The sequence below is a fragment of the Tiliqua scincoides genome, chromosome 7, assembly GCF_035046505.1.
Source record: "Tiliqua scincoides isolate rTilSci1 chromosome 7, rTilSci1.hap2, whole genome shotgun sequence".
NCBI lineage: Eukaryota > Metazoa > Chordata > Lepidosauria > Squamata > Scincidae > Tiliqua > Tiliqua scincoides.
In genome coordinates, this window is record NC_089827.1 from 62,813,583 (window position 1) to 62,833,735 (window position 20,153).

General features: G+C 43.1%; 1 protein-coding gene across 13 annotated transcripts in view; it reads left to right on the forward strand.

The window, feature by feature from the left end:
* Nucleotides 1-20,153, forward strand: part of ANKS1B (ankyrin repeat and sterile alpha motif domain containing 1B) — a 406,398-nt gene that overhangs the window by 233,106 nt on the left and 153,139 nt on the right. For all 13 annotated transcript variants that reach the window (XM_066634627.1, XM_066634628.1, XM_066634635.1 and 10 more), the window contains one exon: nucleotides 3,251-3,403. In XM_066634627.1, the coding sequence (XP_066490724.1) occupies nucleotides 3,251-3,403 (153 nt within the window). The remainder of the gene's footprint in view (nucleotides 1-3,250; nucleotides 3,404-20,153) is intronic.

Below are 20,153 nucleotides of genomic sequence, written 5' to 3' on the forward strand. Positions count from 1 at the left end.
ATTGGAGCTCTGTGAGATTATAATTTGCCATTTCAATTGTTTAATATTTTAATATGTCAAGTTAATGTCTGCCAGTAATCTACATGCATCCATAATTCAGTTTACTATAATTTTAACATAAAATATTTACAGACAAATACTGGCTCCTTCGGCAAATAAGCCCAGGTAAATCCTGAGCAGTGCATTGATAATTCCTTGCATAGTCTGATCTCTTATTTTATGAACCAAAATGACAATTCTACACCTTTCTCTCTCTAGTCTTTTGTATGCAGCATCTTCAACAAAGATCCAGGCAGAACTGGTACTGTTTTTGTGTCTACAATCTCTGTTCATCTTGAGAAAGGCAACAAAATAAGATCAGGATCACAATGTCCTAGCTATCAGTGAACAATCTGGTGACAACACAGTATATTTTTGTAAACAGTATTCCAGTTTGCAAAAATAAACTTAAAGAATCTTCTTTTGGCATTGAAGAATTAGATTTAAAAGAAAAAAACAAACTTTTAAAATAATAACATTGGGTTCAGGCTTCCAGCTCAGCAGTTCTTGCTTTTTAAATTATTCTGTCACTCATTTCAAACAAACTGCAAATTGTTATCCGTCTATCAAACTAGCTTTCTTCTCTTGAAATCACATTGTATATAGTGGTCAAAAATTGAAAACTGACATGTGGTTGATTTTGGAGACGTTATGAAAGCTTTTTGTAAACTGAGTATCCTAGTCAATTTCTAAGTCAGAAACAATTGCCCTGAAAATGAATATTGCATAAACTGGTGCAGTGTATCAAAGAAGTTTTCTTGTGTGTCATTTGTCCACATTGCCATTGTTAATGAACAACTTCGAAATATTTTTGTAATTAAAAATCATCCAAATGAAAAACCCCAGAACTTCTGCTAAGAACAGCTTAGTAGGATTCAGAGAAAAAAATATATATTATTGTCATTATATATGACAGCCCAGTTGTAATTAAATTTCCCCCTGCACCCTGCATTCCCCCAGCAATGTCAGCACAGGCTACACTGCATCCTGCAGGAGAATTTTGGCTGCTGGAGGTCTCCTCATTTATCCCCTTGCTGCAAGGTAAACCCCAGCAGCCGCAGTGGGTCAGCTCAAGTCTACATTGAGCCATGTTGGTGGATCAGGCTCGAGAAGGGAGATAGGATAAGGCACATGCCAGTGTTGCCAATCCCACCCCCTCCTGGGACTAATCTGCCTACTCTCTGCTCCACCACTGCACTTTCCCATCCATTTCACCCCACCCCTATGCCAAACTTACCTGCTCTGGTAGGCATCCATCCACACACCAACACCAGCTGAACTGGTGGAGCTCTGCTTTGCCAGATCTTGAACTCCATGTCAGGCCAGAAGGCCTGACATGGACTCCTTCAAGTCTGTGCCAGCAAAATAGCCAGCGCAGACTTGAGAAGCCCCACTGCAGGGTTTGGGGTTTCCCCCAAGGAGACTTCTGGCAGCTGCCATGATGCTGCAGGATGCAGCAGTAGTTGCTTTAGCACAGCTCCACCTGGCTGCAGAGCCTTTAGGATTGGGCTGCCCATAGGTAATGCCATCCCCCTCCTCCCCATGCCCCACTTACCACTGCTCCCCCGTGCTCCCACAGAGCGCCAGACGGTGGTTGGCTGTCCTCCGCTGGCACTGGCTCAGTGTGGGCTTGCAGTGAGCCAGAGTCCATGTTGGCTGGGTGGAATGTGTCAAGGCTTGCCTCGTGGCACATTTATGACACTGTGCGCTGGCATTGAGCTGGCATGCAAAGGTAAGGATTGGGCCCTTGGTCAGTCCAATAGCTTCAGTCAGCTTTGGACATGATTTAAAAAATATATAAACTATGACAGCAATGTTTGAAGGACGAATTATAAATATGCAGTTTAGTGCCATGAGGTTCCTTTATAGCCAGGGAATTTCCTGTTAGTAAAAAGAGTATTTCTTGCAATACATTTGTTGGATCTTCCAAAGTTATGATAGCATCGTTAATGTAGAAATGTATTTAAAAATATTGCTTTGGATCCAAATTTTCACTCCATGAACACAAAGAGTTTCAGTTTACTGAAGGAAAGCCTGAAGGACCTTTTGTGACTGGAAGTTCCTTATAGTCTTGCAAGGAAACTTTGAATCCAATCCATTTTATTTGCTAATAAGTTTTTTGTAAAAGATTATGTTAATGTTATTAGTAATGTTATGTACTGTTGTTAGAGTAATTTACCCTACCTCACAGAGTTGTTGTGAGGGGGAAAAAATGGGTAGCCCCTAACTGTTCCCTGAGGTTCTTGGAGGAAGCATGAAATATAAATATGAATCATCATCTTCCAGAAATAATTATCATGTGGGATAAATTAAGTCTTGGACCGACAGTGTCACAGAACACTCTACAGCCATGCCAGTGCTGCACACTGCTTTCTGTGAAAGTCATGGAGGCCTCCTCAAGGTGAGGGAACGTTTGTTGCCTTACCTTAGAACTGCATTGGCGCTGGGAAGTTGAATAGGACTGGGCCCCTAATCACCTGCTTTTCTATTGTTCATTCTGTTTGGCTGCCACAAAGGAGTTATTTCATCATACCAAATGTTAGAAATAGATAACATAGAGGTTAAAATATTTTATATGAGTCCCCAAGGCAGACTTTATTAAATTTTACCTATAATTCATTCACAGTGGTTATTTTGAAATTCTGGAGAACTTTTGGAGCCAAATGGCCTCAAGTATCTCAGTGTTAGCTTGTAATCAAGCAGTTCAATGTGTGATTTGAAATTTACTGTCTTAACAGTATCCTGTCTGCTAACATAATAAATTTAGCAGCTAATGGGGAAGAAAGGAACTGCTGCTGAACTAACAGTGCAATCCTATGCATGTCTATTCAGAAGTAAGCCCCATTGAGTTTAATGAAAATTACTTCCACGTAGGTATCTATCAGATTTCAGCCTTAGAATAATCGCTCTCATGACAACTTGTATCTCCAACATAAAGCAAACTTTCTCCAAAATAAATCGCTTTGCCCTGAGCTACCAGAAATCTCCATCTTTGTGCTTTTTGCATGTGTGTTCTTTCATAAAGTGTGAGTCCTGAAAATTCTCAAGTGGGCAGCCTGAGGAATCTAGATTGTGAGGATGTGTGGCAGAACGCACAAAAGATAAGGATCTACTCCGTACTAGCAACAACTTTGTTTACTCATATTTCTTCTTAACACGAAACTATCAGCCATGCCAGTTGAAAGTATCAGGCATTATTTTTCTGTTTCAGATGAAACAGATAGGCAGTGATGGCTACAACCCCACCTCTGTAGCAGAGTGGCTAGATTCCTTGGAACTGGGTGACTACATCAAGCCCTTTCTGATAAATGGCTACACATCAATGGACCTTGTGAAAAAAATCTGGGATATTGAATTAATAAACGTAAGTCAATATATTTATGCTCTTTAAAAAACATCCTGGTATTAATCCTTAAAGTGAAATTAAAGTGCTTCTGTAAATTTTAAGGTATCTAAGGTAAGATTGGTGGGGACAGATTAATGCGGGGTTGTTCCAACTTGTTCTCCAAAGGAGATATGCTGAGACTCTCCTGTGGTGTAGTTTCCCATGTAGCATGCCTGTGTTCTCCCATAAGCACATTACGGAATGCTGCAGCCTCTTCACAAAGCAAATCAATCACCATTCTGAATATTTGAGCACACTGTGCTGAACCATGTGTCTACGTAATGTTTCCTTCTATTCTAGAAAGAAAGTCTGGAATGTTCTTATTAACCTGTTGGTTAGCATGTTGATTCAGTCTTCCTTTCCCTTATATGTCTTTGTATATTATAATGTTGCTTCACAATTGCTTAAGCATAATTTGGATGAGCAAACATGCAGTTTATGAAATGTGTCGTTTGCATGTCTCAGATTCCACAAGGAATCATCCCATATAAAGAAAACTGTACATGCTCTTGGATTTGCAAATTCGATAAGATGCTTAATAAAACGTTTTTCTTTTATTGTTGATTTATATTAAACCTGCAGTGGCGTAGCTAGCGGGGGGCAGGGGGTGGTCCACTCTGGGTACCACCCTTGGGGGGGTGTAACAACACAAATGCTCCAACATCGCTAACATCACAAAGGTTAGGAGGAACCCCATCATGCCATATACCGTTGGATGCAGAATTTCCAGTGGAATGCAATGCAAAAACCCGGAGTAAAATATCTCCTTTCCATCAAGAGTTATGGCCAAAAAAACCAGAAACCAAAAAATGCATGGAACCCTATGGAAAATGAAACTGAGCCATAGTGCGCGTTTACTCATGAGTAGGTGAACATGCCATAGTTTGTCAGAAAGGGCAGGCTGAGAGGAATCCAATGACACCAGAATGGTTCCTGTCCAATGAAAGCAGCCCCCCCCCAAAAAAACATCCAAGAAGGAAGTCCCTCCCTCCAAGCAGAGGAATGTATTGAGCCCAATGGAAAACAAAAGTAAGCCACACGGTCACGTTTACTCGTGAGTAAGCAAATGTGCCTTGGCTCCTGGTCAAGTCAGGCAAAGGGGAATGCAAGGCTAGCTGCATGGTCCCGATCTGATGAAAGTGGAGCTCAACAAATGTGCCATAAGGCAGCCCCCACCCCAAAGAATAAACTGGAGACTTGAGCTGGTAAGGTGGGCACTGGGGAGGGCTGAAAATCTCACTGATTGATTTGTGTGTGTGTGTGTGTGGGGGTGTTATTGCAGGCAGCAACCCCCACCAAAAGAATAAACCAGAGGCTTGAGCTGGTAAGGTGGGCACTGGGAAGGGCTGAAAACCTCACTGATTGATTTGTGGGGGGTCTTATTGCAGGCAGCAACCCCCCCCCAAAGAATAAACCAGTGGCTTGAGCTGGTAAGGTGGGCACTGGGGAGGGCTGAAAATCTCACTGATTTTTTGTGGGGGGGGGGGTATTATTGCAGGCAGGCTACAGAGAAAATTCACTTGGTGAAACAGGGCTGGCTTCCCCTTATTTGTCTATTTTTCTTTAATTTATTTATTTATAATTATTTTATTTTGCTTGATGATGTCACTTCCAGCCATGACATCACTTCCGGTGGTTTCTGGACAGATTGTCATTCTAAAAAGTGGGTCCCAGTGTTAAAAGTTTGAGAACCACTGCCTTAACTCAAAACAGGCCAATGAGACATCCGGAGGGGGGGTGACACCCTAGTGACCAAAATTCTGGAAATAGTGGCTTTTAGGAATAATAGCATCATGTATAATAATAATAATAATAATAATAAATACCATTTGATGCAGAATTTCATCCATTGCTTGCCATTGCTTGTGGGGAAATATTCACTGCATTTATTTTTCTGGCCATTATTATTACTCATTCCATATGACTATTACTATCTCTGTCTCACCTACCTCACAGGGTTGTTGTGAGGACAAAATAAGGGGAGGAACCATGCACACCACCCTGAGCTGCTTAGAGGAAGGGTGGTATAAAAAGTGAATTAATTAATGGAACAATATATTTAATAATTAAATAATTAACAATTATTTTATTATTAACAAAAATTTGTTCATAATTTACAAATTATTGTGACAAAAATGTATGGGCCCTGGGTGTTAAATGACCTAGCTACGCCTCTGGAAACCTGTTCTATTTTTTTTGTTCATGAAGATCCTATGTTATTTATTTTTGGATCCAAGCCTTATTTGATCAGAAAGAGCAAGGTCGCATGTGAGCCTGAGGGCTAAAAATGATTTCAGAAAACACTGTCAATGAGACAGTATCATGAGTATCATGGAAAATCACTTCCCTTAAGGCCACCAGAAAAATGTCACACTGAGGAAATATATATTTGAGCATCTGTAAAAACTACTTGCATCTTGTTGTCTTAGTGGTGGATAATTTATTATAGTAAAAGCCTCCCTGGGCTTCCCTGGGAATGTAAAACCATATTCATTCCATTCTTCCTTCCTTTTGAGACTTAGTAAGAAAGTATTCATTTCTGCTGAGCGTCGAAATACAAGTTACGTTTTTTGTCTTATTATGATAAGTTCTAGCTCAGTTTCTTGAAGGCAGCCAAGGCCAGGGGGCTTGCAACCTGACCTTGCAAAAAAGAGTTGCAGACAGAGGAGTTTTGTGTGTAAGTTGAGTGAGGGAATGAGAACAAGCATCTAGCAACCATTCCAGAGACTCTGCAGATTCAATAGAATACGTTCCACACAGAAGCCGCAGCAATGCTTTGCACATAATGTGGTGTGTTTCTTTTTCTACCAGCAGTTATACAGAGCAGTACATGCAGTAAGTGCAAGCTGGTGGCCTTCTGGACCACCTATCAGGAAGAATGAGGAGTTTTTTGATAGAACTGAGGAAGCTGTTTTGGAAGTGCTAGAGAATTTGCAAGTCTCCACCAAGGAGAAAATAGCCACATGCAAGAGGCAAGACTGTAGAGGGATGTCGCTTGAAGCTTGTAATGAAGCCTTCTGTGGTCCTGGAATTAAGGAATCACTTCTTGGCCCTTTCTGTAAAAGATGATTCAGGACCACTGGAAGGAAGGCTGCCTCCCCTGGTCTCAGGAACCATGGTGGAGGATGCTAAGTCCTCAGCACAAAGATTGCTACTGTCCCAACAAAGAGGAAGAGGTGAGCAGTGGTGGTTGGAGACTCCAGGCTGAGAAGGACAGAAGCTGCTACATACCATCCAGAAAACTCAGTGTGAGAGGTGTGCTGTAATCAGAGATCTGATAGAGAGGCTGCCCAGGCCCAAAGACCCAATGACTATTACCTTTTTGTCCTGAACAAACATCACTCAGCCCTGACCTTGATCGTAAAGCATTATGAGAGCATTGGCCAGAAGGTGGAAGAATTTGATATGCACATTGTGTTTTTGTAGATACTTCCAATGGAGGGTTGTGTTAAGCAAAGAGAATGAAGGATACTGGAAGTGAATGAAGTTAGTACACCAAGCAGATGGTGTAGATGAAAAGGATTTGGTTTCCTTGATTATGGTCTGTTCTTCCAGGTTGAACATCTTCTGGCAAGATACAGGCTACTTCTCGTGATGGCTGGGAAAAATGTTTTTGGGAAGAAGTGTAAGGAGGGCTTTAAACTAAGGCATGTGGAGGAGAGAAATAACTTCACAGTTGACATGACATGGAAGGCTAGTAAGGGAAATATAGGTGAGGTAGATGCCACTCTGACAGTGTACAAAATGGAGAAGTGAAATGGGAATTCTACCTGTGGCTTCAGGTGGTCTTTACACCAATGTGCAAAGCAAGGGGAACAAACAAGGTGAGCTGCAAGGAGGTGAGTACCATCTAGCAGGCATTACTGAAACCTGGTGGCATGAGACACATGAGTGGAATGTGGTAATTGGGTATAACTTTGAAGACAAAACGAGAATGGCAGGTGAGTAGCACTGTAGTTAAGGAATTCTGTGTCTGCAAAGAAATCCATGAAGGTGAGAGGTAAAGACTGGATGACAGCATTTGGATATAAATAAAAGGGGCGGAAGCTACTGTGAAATAATGTTGGAGTCTTACACACAACCTAGCTAGAAGGAAGACATGGATAATGCCTTCCTGGAGCAAATGGCCAAATTTTCAAATAAGAAAGAAGTGGTACTAATGAGAGCCTTCAATTATTTGGACATCTGTTGGGAAATGTACTCTGCCAAGAGTGAGCAATCAGATACATTCTTGGCATGCCTCACTGACAAATTTATGTTTTCAAAAGTAGAAGGTGGAACCCAGAGACCAACCATCTTAGACATCCTCACCACAGGAGGCAGAACAAGGAAGCGGTAGGCCTGTTTTGTGAGAAAGACAGTGAAATACAAAAGGGTGGTGGAGAAAAGGTTGAACTGCTCGATCCCTACTTTGCCTCTGTTACCCTGCAAATGAGACAGCACTTGATCTAGTGAGAATATGGCCTAAGATAGGTAATGATGTTGTTGGGCATAATTTAGCAGCTCTAAATGAATTTGAATCTGCAGGATTGGATGAACTACCTCCCGAGGTACTCAAAGAACTAACAGTCTTAGAGCCTATGTGTATAATCTTTGAGAACTTCTGGCCAAATCAGGGAAGGTGCCAGGAGACTGAAGGTGAGCAAACTTGGTCTCTATCTTCAAGAAATGTAAAAAGAAGATTTGGGCAACTTCTGACTTGTCAGCTTTGCATCGATACCTGGGAAGATACTGGAGCAAATCAATAAGCGTTCTGTCTGTGAGAATATAGAAAAGAGGGTGGTGATTGCCAAGATCCTGCACAGTTTACTTAAGAACAAATCTTACCAGACAAACCTTATCTTCTATGACAGAGTGACTAGCTTGGTAGATCAGGGGGATGATGCAGACACAATGTATCTGTATTTGAATAAGCCTTTTGACAAGGTTTTCCATGACATCCTAATGAACAGAGTGGTGGAATGTGGGCTAGAGCAGGGGTGTCCAAAGTTTTTGACAGGAGGGCCACATCATCTCTCTGACACTGTGTCGGGGGCCAGGGGAAAAAAAGCATTAATTTACACTTAAAATTTGAATAAATTGACATGTTTACATAAATGAATGTATTAAAGATGAACCTCTATGAATGAATGAAGGTCTTGCAATAGCTCAAGGCCTATAAAAGGTCTTGCACAAAACAAGGCTGGCCTTATCTTTGCTGCAGCTACTGCATCACAGACGTGAAACAGCAAGCAGTGGGGGAAACCCTCATCCCACAGCTCACACGAGAGGTCAAACAGTCACCCTCACAATGAGAGCAGTTGCGTTGGGCCAGTGCTGGCTCCAACAAATCTCTGGAGGGCCAGAGGCTCATTGGAGACTGGGGGCTCCCTGAGGGCCACATTGAGAGGCCTCGAGGGCCACATGTGGCCCCAGGGCCGAGGTTTGGGCACCCCTGAGCTAGAGGATGCTACTGTTGAGTAGATTGCAACTGGTTAATGGAACACACTCAGAGAGTGCTTGTCAATGGTTTGTCTTGAACTGGAGGGAAGTTATTAGCAAGATGCTTCTAGGCTCTGTCTTGGGCCCAGTGTTGTTCCATATCTGTATGAATGATGAAAGAGGGAGTAGAGGGGATGTTCAACAAATCTGCAGACAACATCAAACTGGGAGGGGTAGCTAATACCTCAAGGCTAGGAGCAGGATCTAGGATTATCTTGACAGGATGAAAACTGGGCAAATGTCAACAAAATGAACTTCAACAGGGAAAAATGTGAAGTTCTGCATTTGAGTAGGAAAAATCAGAATCACACATATAAGATTGTACTTGCTTGAGCAGTAGTATGAGTGAAAAAAAAGATTGTGGTGTTCTAGTGGACAACAAGCTAAACAGAACCGGCAGCACAACATGGTGGCAAACAGAATTCTAGGCTGCGTCAACAGAAGAGTAGTATCCAGGTTGTAAGAAGTATTAGTACCTCCATGATTGCTCCTATACTTCAGGATGCAGTGTACGCCCTTTGGGGAGGGTTGCATCAGTGCTGGAATGTTAGATTAGACTGGGCCAGGGGCTGTCACATGGTAATGGGAGCTGATTCGTTCTCAAGGTAGAACAAGGCTAGGAGTATAGGAACAGGAAAAATGGGTTTAAAATACAACAAGTGAGATTTCAGTTAGATTATTCAGAACTTCCTGATGGTACAAAGTGTTCAGCAGTGGAACAGTCTGCCTTGGAAGATAGCAGACTCTCCATTGCTGAAGCTCTTTGAGGCTTGATAGTCACCTTTTGAGATGCTGCAGTTATGAAGGGCCTACACTAGCAGGACTTGGACTTGATAACCTTATAGGTGCCTCCAATTCTGTGATAATACAAATTGTAGTAGTTTGTGCTCGTAGTTTGTGCTACAAGTGGTTGCTAGTTTTCTCTCTGAAGTTCCTCTTCACTTGAGTTCTCTTCCTTTACTGGAGGTGCAAAGAGAGATGACATCTTTTGAAATCAGAAAACTAAGCTTTCAGAAGTCTGGATTCCTCTCAGTTTTTCTAGAATGGCTCATAACAAAATGGCTGTTTTGTTGCTATTGTAGTAGGCCTGAGAGAAAAAAAAATCACAAGCAAGGACCTTCAGCTCCTCTAGTCATTTCCACATTAAAAATATTGTTTTGTAACTAAAGAAGCCCCTTTCAGTAACTTCAGGTATAATGTTTTGCAAGCCAGTGTTCAAATGATTATAAAATATAAAGTATTTTATATAAAATACTTAGGATTATTTAATTAATAATTATTTAATTCTGAGGCACTGTTGGATGTCATCCCTTGTTGAGCCACCCCTGACTACAATCCTAGCTAAATTTGAATTAAAACCAAACCAGAACATTTAATGGTTTGGCTCACTTTCTACTTATCACTAAGTAATGCTAGGCAAGTCACAAGACTCAATCATGGTGACAACTGAAGCTATGAAAGGGACATTTTTATTGCTTTCACTGTATGAACGTTGTTCACAGCTAATACAATGCCCTCTCAGACCATACGTACTTATTAAACTCAAGTCACAGCAGCAGGGTGTTGAACTGGTTATATATTTTCTCTCCTCTTGATCCCTTTTTAAAACAAAAAAGGCACTTTCAGGTTACCTCTTTTATTGAAGGCACATAGATTTAATTTCATCAATTTCTATTTTGGTCCTTTACAGCCTTATATGTTATAAGAACAGCCATTGAGGGCTCCCAGTGGTAGGTTTTGCCTCCAGCCAGTAGCGGGGCATTTCAAGGTAGAGGGGGGCAGGGCAGGGCAGGGCAGGGCAGGGAGGGGGCAGGACTGGGGGGGAGAGGAGGAGTGGGCCCAGGAGGGGGCAGAGATGGTGGCAAGCTCTGCTCCCATATCCTTACACCCCTCCCGGCCCAGGAGACCCAACATGGTCTCCTCAATTCTATGCCTTCTCAATAGCGGGCACAGATCCGAGTAGACCCACTGGGGCCACATGGCCACTACTTGGAGTAAGAGAACGTAAGCTCCTTTAACCCGAGGACACCTGGCTCCATTGGATGCAGCAGTCGCCATTTTGACGCCGCTACATCCCTGGGTGCTAGGGAAGGTTGGGATTGGGCTGTTACAGCCCCATCCTACCTAACTCCTCATGTGGTAATGTAACTGCACCAGTATGGTGTCTGATGCATCCTGCAGGAGAGTTTTGGCCTCCAGTGGTCTCCTCAGGGCAAGGGAATATTTGTTCCCTTGCCCACAGGGAAGGCCAGTGCTGTTTAGCTGATGCAAGTCCAAGTTGATCTGTGAAGGAGAATCAGCCTTGGGAAAAGGGCTAGGATTTGGTAGATGCTGCTGCTGCTGAACCCACCCCCTTCCCAGGCCTGATACACCCACCTCCCCGCTCCTGTTGCCTCCCCATTCTGCCCTCTCCCCACTCTATTCCATCCTCTTCCCACCTCTCTCCAATCCCCTGCGCCCACTCACTGGCATCAGGCATCTCCGGCCTGCTGGAACACGGACCCAGCTGCTTGCAGCTGCTGCTGGGCCATTTGCTTCAGTGTGTTGCATTTGCAACAGCTGAAAACAGTGTTATAAGCATTCCATAACAAATGGTTAGGCATAACAAATGGTTAGGACTGGGCTGTTAGAGAATATTTTCTCTCTACCTCCCATATGTTTGCAGACTTCTCTTCACTCTCACGTCTCACCCAAGCCCACACCTGTTGCTGTGTCCCAACAAGAGCCTTCATTTTAGTCAGATCTTGTGTAGTCAGAAGTGAGCACCACCAGTCCTTGGTTCTTATTTCAGACATTCAGACTGTAAAAATGTTCATATTAAATATTTCAATTTTTAATAATAATAATAATAATAATAATTTATATGTAAATATGTTTAAAAAACTGAGTAAAAGTTTAAATCTTATACTCTGCACTCTTCAGATCAAACAAGTTGATACATTAAAAGAGAAGTGTTTTAAGGCCTGTGGGCCAAGTGCAGCCCCCAAAGCAATTTTTTGGCCCCTGTTATAATTGGGCTTTCCCAGCTTGGTAATTGGGCTCTCTCCTATCTTGAAAATATGAACGAGATTTGCACATTTTCTCTTCTGTAATTTGTAGCTGATGAGTTTCCATGTGAGAGCAAAGTGCTTATTTGAGGCCATCATCTCCTTAATGATGTCATTTCTGGCCCTCAGCAGGCATCATGAATGCTGAATTCAAACCTCTGTATGAAACATGTTTGACATCCCTGCATTAAAACATAATTGTTTCTCCTGCACTTGTGTTTTCTTTAGAAATAGCTGCCACCAGGGAGGGACGGTTATGATCAGGACCGTAGTATGTGAGTAGGTGTGGTCTGACCCTTCCCCTCATGCCATTGGTCTGCTGAAAATCCCCCCTCCCCCCGCAGCTACTGTTGGCCCATGAAGATTTGTTTGTGTGGCTCTTTTGTTAGGCTGTAATGCTTGAATGAGTGTTTTTGCTCCCTTTCCACTACAGTTGTTTGAATGTTTTAATTGTTTTGTTGATTGTTGTGATTTAATCTGGTTTTTTTTAGATGCTGTAGGTTATTGTGGGCAATTCTTTTTTTAGAGGGGAAAGTTGGGATAAAATGTTGTAAAATAAAAATAAATAAAATTGCACCTTTGGGGGCAGAGCAGCTTTGGGGAGGCATGATTCTTGGAGTAAATAAAATGAGGAACACGCCCATTCCCATATACCATGGTCCAATCTGGATCCCCCCCATGGCAACAGAAACAATTATGTATTTACCATATCATTTAGTTTGATCATCATTTCTCCTGTATATAAGAAACAGAATTAAGTACCTGCAATGCTACTGATTGCCATGGATGATAGAGAACAGGGCAGTTGCTCCAACCTGTATGCATACTTCTCAAAATTATGTTTTGGTTATGTTGCTAAGGAACAATCTGTGCTATCTTGACATCCTTTTTTGATAAGGCTGAGCCACAAATATAATGCAGTTTCTAGGATAGATAGAATGTTGCGTCACATGAAATTCGTTTTGAGAAAGCTGTTGTAGAGATAATCAAAAAGACAAATCCCAGATTTCTAGTTTTGCTTTGCTTCCTGAGCCCATCACCAGCTGATACAAACACAATGAAAGATTGAATGGCATATCAGAATCTTTTTCCTATCTTTCTTTTACTCCTCTATGATACATTCTGGGTTGTATGGTTGTGTTAATCTGCAAGGACTAAAATAATTAGTAATTAATTTGTAAAGGTCACATTTTGTCCATGCTGTCTGTCTGTTCATGAAGGAAAGGGATTTCTACTGCAACAATTCTTCTTCCTACTCTTTTAGTATGGATCTTTTCATTCATCAGTTCTTGAACGCTTAGATGATGTACATTTGCAAGCTATTTATTCTGAGTTTTTACTGTTGCTTATCTTCCAGGTGTAATATATAAATTTGATCATTATTTTTGTTTCAGGATATATATTCATTCATATAATGTAATGTGGAAATTCACCACTGTGGATTTTTCTCTTAGATTGTGCTTAACTCTGGAGCTTTTCAAATATATTATCTCTGTGTTTTGTGATTGTCCATCTATTATCTGCTCTGATGTACATATATTTTGCTGTGTGCTTGATTACCAAAACCCTTCTCAAATAGATTGCACTGCTTCTAACTGAAGGCTGGAATTCAGTGTAAACCACTGCAGTTTTTCTAAATCTTCCCCAGCAGTGTCATCTCCACCCACTTCATCTCAGCTTTTGACAAAGCTCAGAGTTAAAGGCAAGTGGGTGGTGAAAGTTTCTTTAGCTAAAATGAATGCAATCCACTATATCAGGTCCCTTGAGAAAAACAGAAGGAAGATGATGTATACATTCCAAAACAAAGCTTTGCTGATATAGAAACAGCTTTTGGTACCGATTCATTTTATGCAGCCCTTCTTCAGAAATGAAGGTGATGAGACCAGCAGATCTCTGAAAGATTCTGATTGATGGCAATATTTGGTGCCAATATTTCTATCTAATATTTTGTCTAGTAATATACAGTCAATTCTTATTGATTGCTGGGGTTATGTTCCTGGAAAACCCTGCAGTTACAGAAACCGCAGTTACTGAATCATTGATCCTATGGGGAAAAGAGCATGTGGAAACTTGTTAAGCTGGTGAGAACGACTGAGAACACATTAAACCTGAGAGCAATAGAAGCACAACAACTGTTTTTTGGCTATGAATAGGTGTGAGAACATAGGCTTCACTTTTATTAATGCAGATAAGCAAACCTATGGGATCAGAGTCTGAGGTTAACTCGTAATTTATTTTCTGATTAGGTAGTATGTTGTGCCTTTAATAGTATGCAGATTGCTTAGTGTACTTAGTATACTTCTTGTATTTTATACTGTGAAGCATGAAATGAAGAACCAAGAAAGATAAGATCATGTTGCAGGAATGTTAGGATTTTTTCACAGTTGCCTTTACTGCAGTGGACACTGAGGAATTTATTTTAGATCAGAAGTACAAAACTCAGGTTCACTAATTCTCAAAGTCCCTGGGAGTTCGAGAACCAAGGTAAGTCTTTGCAAGTCTCTGCAGGGCTCCCCATGGCTTGTAGAAAGTAAAAAAAGTAACTGCGATCCAATTCCAGGTTGCAATTGTGCAACTGGAAGTGGGTTGCGATCAGCTTTTTTACTTTCTACAAGCCATGGGCAGCCCTGCAGAGGGCTTGGCAGAGCTTCCCCCTCCCTGACCCCAGCAGCAGGTAAGTTATGTTAAAAAAAACAAAAACCCTCTTCACCCACAGCAGCATGAGCCTGTGGATCGCGTCGCTGCCTTTCCCCTGTCTCCGCCCCTTAAAGGGAAGGGGGCAGTGGTTCTCTATTATCTATTTTTTTTAATTCAGAGATTTCCATACTACTTTTCATTTAAAAAATGAAGAGTAGTATAGAAAAATGCAACTTTAAAAATACACAAGACCAATAAACAAATTAAAAAAAAATGGAATCCAACAGCAGCAAAATGAAGTAGACAAAACTTGTCTACTTAGTAGACAAAACTTAGACAAAAGTAGGTATTTCTACTGAAATACCTACTAAGAAGACACTTGGAGGGCACCATATGAACTGCACTCCAAAGCATTGGGGCCCCAACATGAAATAAAACTAAAATTATTTTTCATTAAATAAAAAGTAACTACTTGGCATCACGCAATATATGACCTCAGCATAAGTAAGTGGCACAGGTTGGAGTCAGGTTGCACTTACTTCAGTGAGGTTTATTTCTAAATCAGTGAGACCTACTTCTAAATAAATATGTATAAAAACGGGGCAGGGGAACACTACATTAAAAAGTATTTTTCAGTTTGTTTCCTCCCAAGAGACAAATAGCTCCAAAGAATGAATGAGCAACCAAAAGCCCAGATTCCAAGTGACTGATCATGCAGGAAAAGGTGAAGAGAAGGGAATAACAGTGCCAGGCTTGTTGCACAGAGAAGCAAACTGAAATGGAGTATTCTGTGGTTTCAGTTAGGTGTGAAACTCATTATAGTGCAAAGGCAGCAAAGCTGCTATAAAACAAAGCAGGAGGTTTCAAGAATGACAGTGAAGATACTGCTGTAGTCATTCGACTTGGATTCGTAAGGCTTACTCAGTGCTGGGAGAGCATGTGCAGTGGATTGTTCTTTTTTTTAACTGAGCATTTGGAATGCCTGCTACATTATTTAGAATGATATTCTTACAGCACAATCCTATGCAGACTTACTCAGAAGTAAGTTCCATTGTGGTCAGTTGGGCTTACTCTTAGGTAAGTGTACATAAAATTGTAGCCTGACAGCCCAATCCTGAGCTGTTCGGAGTACAGGGCTACCGCAGAGCCAAAAATGGCTACAGCGGCATCCAGTGTGTTCCAGGCAGCCTCCGCCTCCTCCTCGGGAGAAAGGGACTTTTGTCCCCTTCCCCCGAGTAAAGGAAGTAGCCCCACAATGAGGCTACTCGATTGTATGGCAGCCCTGAAAGTGCCACAGAATCAAAGAGTTCTGTGGCTAGTATTATAATGCCGTTGTACAAATCTATGGTAAGGCCACACCTGGAGTATTGTGTCCAGTTCTGGTCGCCGCATCTCAAAAAAGACATAGTGGAAATGGAAAAGGTGCAAAAGAGAGCGACTAAGATGATTACGGGGCTGGGGCACCTTCCTTATGAGGAAAGGCTACGGCGTTTGGGCCTCTTCAGCCTAGAAAAGAGACGCCTGAGGGGGGACATGATTGAGACATACAAAATTATGCAGGGGATGGACAGAGTGGATAGAGAGATGCTCTTTACACTCTCACATAATACCAGAACCAGGGGACATCCACTAAAATTGAGTGTTGGGCGGGTTAGGACAGACAAAAGAAAATATTTCTTTACTCAGCGTGTGGTGGGTCTGTGGAACTCCTTGCCACAGGATGTGGTGCTGGCGTCTAGCCTAGACGCCTTTAAAAGGGGATTGGACAAGTTTCTGGAGGAAAAATCCATTATGGGGTACAAGCCATGATGTGTATGCGCAACCTCCTGATTTTAGAAATGGGTTATGTCAGAATGCCAGATGCAAGGTAGGGCACCAGGATGAGGTCTCTTGTTATCTGGTGTGCTCCCTGGGGCATTTGGTGGGCCGCTGTGAGATACAGGAAGCTGGACTAGATGGGCCTATGGCCTGATCCAGTGGGGCTGTTCTTATGTTCTTATGTGTCAGGTCGTGTGGCCCAACACAGAAGTCAGGATCTACTAGAGCTGAGCTCCACCAGTCCTGCTCTCCTCCCATCCCTCTCCCTCCCCTGGAATGCCTCCTCCCACCTCCCCCAAGCCCCCATCTACCTCTCTGACGCCCAGCGGTTTGGGCAACCGTGGAGTGGTGAAGCACCAGTTTTCCACTGGCGCTAGCCCCGCTCCTACTGGTGCTGGGCTAATTCTGGTGCTAGACCAGCCCTAAGCCTCACAAATGTTCCTTATGGCATGTTTGTGACAATGCACACTGCAATCCTATACACACTTCCCTGAGAGTAAGCTCAACTAACAACAGTGGGACTTGCATCTGAAAAGACATGCATAAGATTGTACTGTTATTCTATCAAATTGTGTGACTATGGTGATGGGAACTATTCATATATTTTGAGCTAAATGTGTTTCTAGTTACTGTAACTCCTCCAATTTTCCCAAAATAAGTAATACCTTTCTAGTAATGTCTGAACAGAATGACTCATCATTCAATACCACCACATTTATTTATTTACTTGCTTCTTTATTTAAAACATTATGCCCCACACTTCCCCCAGAACAGCATTCAGGGTAGCTTACCACTTTCATTGAAATACAACAAAAAGGTAAAAACAGTAAAAGGTTAGAAAAAGGCAGAAGCCAGCACCCAACATAAGAAAGCATACAGCCAGCAGCAATAATAATAATGGTAACAACAACAGCAATAACAAAAGCATCTAAAAATAGCAAAAATAATTGCAAAAATACAGTATACAATGCCCAACTAAGGTGGGAAGGCCAACTGAAAAAATAGAAGTTTTTAGCCCCCCACCAAAAGTCCTCCAGGGAGGGCAAAGTTCTCAATTTAACAGAGAGGGAGTTCCATATATTAATATTAATCTAACATACTGTGTAATCCATTATCATAAATCTCATGTTTGGAGAGTGGGTTTCTCTAGAGCAATGGTTCTCAAACTGTGGGTGATGCAATTTCTGGTGGGTCGTGAGAAGCTGGCGGCTGCCATCTTGGAAGATGGCAAAAGACCTGGGTGGCGCCATTTTGGAAGTGGGCAAAGCCTGGGCGTCACCATTTTAAACTTCCCGGCATTGCAAAGTAACTAAGAGTGGCTTGCACATGCGCAAAGAAAGCATGCTGCTGCCTTCCACCTGGACCTCCCTCTGCACTTGGAGGCTTCCCTCAGGAGGGGCAAATCGCGGAATGTGGGCAAAGAAGGACATGGAGAGACTTTGAAGAGCCAGACAGGCTTCTCCCCACCAGCCTCTGTCAGCTCACCTGCCTGGACGGGATGGGCTGCCTCAGGGTTGCAAGACAGAACAGCTTCCCCCCCCCCCCATAGCTGGACTGGGCTGGAGAGTGTGGGTGGAGACCTGAACACAGGGCTTAGGTGAATAAAGGCAGACCCACGTGATCTCCCCTCTTGTGAGCCTGCCTTGAAAGCAGCATCGCCGCCGCCACCCCACTGCCATTTGCACCCCTTCTGGTACTGCTGCCCCCTGTCTCCCAGCACTTTCTAGGGCTCTTTGCAGGAGTCTCCTCCTCTGCATCATCTCTCCCTCTCTGGAAGCCGTGATCCTTTCCTGCCCTGGCTAGCACGTCCTCTCTTTACATCTTTGATGGGGTGAAGGGGGATCCCTGGCTGCCAAGAGAGCAGCTAGGAGGGGGGCAAGCCTGGCATGTGGGGGAGTAAGCCCCATTGCTTACCTGGGAGTAAGCCCCATTGCCAATAATGGGAGTTAATTCTGAGTAGACGTGCTTAGGCTTGGGGAGGTGAGGGGAAGCATCCCTGCTTATCTTCCTTCTGAGGGAGATGCTCCACTCCACTCCCCCCCCCCCCCCGCTGCCTCTCTGATGTGTACCCTTCCCCTGTTCTTACTTCTCTGTTAGGCTGCAATCCTGTCTATTCTTACCTGGGAGTAAGAATAATGCCAATAATGGGAGTTAATTCTGAGTAGACGTGGTTAGGCTTGGGCTCTTAAGCAGCTGTGGGGGGGGGCAGGCAAGGCATTCCTGCTTATCTTCCTCCTGAGGGGGATGCTCCACTGCCACTTCTATGATGTGCACCCTTCTCCTGTACTTATTTTTCTGTTAGGTTGCAATCTTGTCTACTCTTATGTGGGAGTAAACCCCATTGCTAATAATGAGAGTTAATTCTGAGTAGGCATGCTTAGGTGGCAACTGAGAGGGGGAGGGGAGGGGTCTCTCCTTATCTTCCTTCTGAGGGGTATATGACTGTTCATTTCCTTTATTTACAAAAGCTCAAGCTACTTCTTTTATTGAGATGCATGAGGAGGGTGCATTTGCTTCTGACCAGTACCGAGCACAGTATCAACATCCACATCAGTGTTAGTTTCAAGCGTAATAAGAACATAAGAACATAAGAACAGCCCCACTGGATCAGGCCATAGGCCCATCTAGTCCAGCTTCCTGTATCTCACAGCGGCCCACCAAATGCCCCAGGGAGCACACCAGATAACAAGAGACCTCATCCTGGTGCTCTCCCCTACATCTGGCATTCTGACTTAACCCATTCCTAAAATCAGGAGGTTGCGCATACACATCATGGCTTGTACCCCATAATGGATTTTTCCTCCAGAAACTCGTCCAGTCCCCTTTTAAAGGCGTCTAGGCTAGACGCCAGCACCACATCCTGTGGCAAGGAGTTCCACAGACCGACCACGCGCTGAGTAAAGAAATATTTTCTTTTGTCTGTCCTAACCCGCCCAACACTCAATTTTAGTGGATGTCCCCTGGTTCTGGTATTATGTGAGAGTGTAAAGAGCATCTCCCTATCCACTCTGTCCATCCCCTGCATAATTTTGTATGTCTCAATCATGTCCCCCCTCAAGCGTCTCTTTTCTAGGCTGAAGAGGCCCAAACGCCGTAGCCTTTCCTCATAAGGAAGGTGCCCCAGCCCCGTAATCATCTTAGTCGCTCTCTTTTGCACCTTTTCCATTTCCACTATGTCTTTTTTGAGATGCGGCGACCAGAACTGGACACAATACTCCAGGTGTGGCCTTACCATCGATTTGTACAACGGCATTATAATACTAACCGTTTTGTTCTCAATACCCTTCCTAATGATCCCAAGCATAGAATTGGCCTTCTTCACTGCCGCCGCACATTGGGTCGACACTTTCATCGACCTGTCCACCACCACCCCAAGATCTCTCTCCTGATCTGTCACAGACAGCTCAGAACCCATCAGCCTATATCTAAAGTTTTGATTTTTTGCCCCAATGTGCATGACTTTACACTTACTGACATTGAAGCGCATCTGCCATTTTGCTGCCCATTCTGCCAGTCTGGAGAGATCCTTCTGGAGCTCCTCACAATCACTTCTGGTCTTTACCACTCGGAAAAGTTTGGTGTCGTCTGCAAACTTTGCCACTTCACTGCTCAACCCTGTCTCCAGGTCATTTATGAAGAGGTTGAAAAGCACCGGTCCCAGGACAGATCCTTGGGGCACATCGCTTTTCACCTCTCTCCATTGTGAAAATTGCCCATTGACACCCACTCTCTGCTTCCTGGCCTCC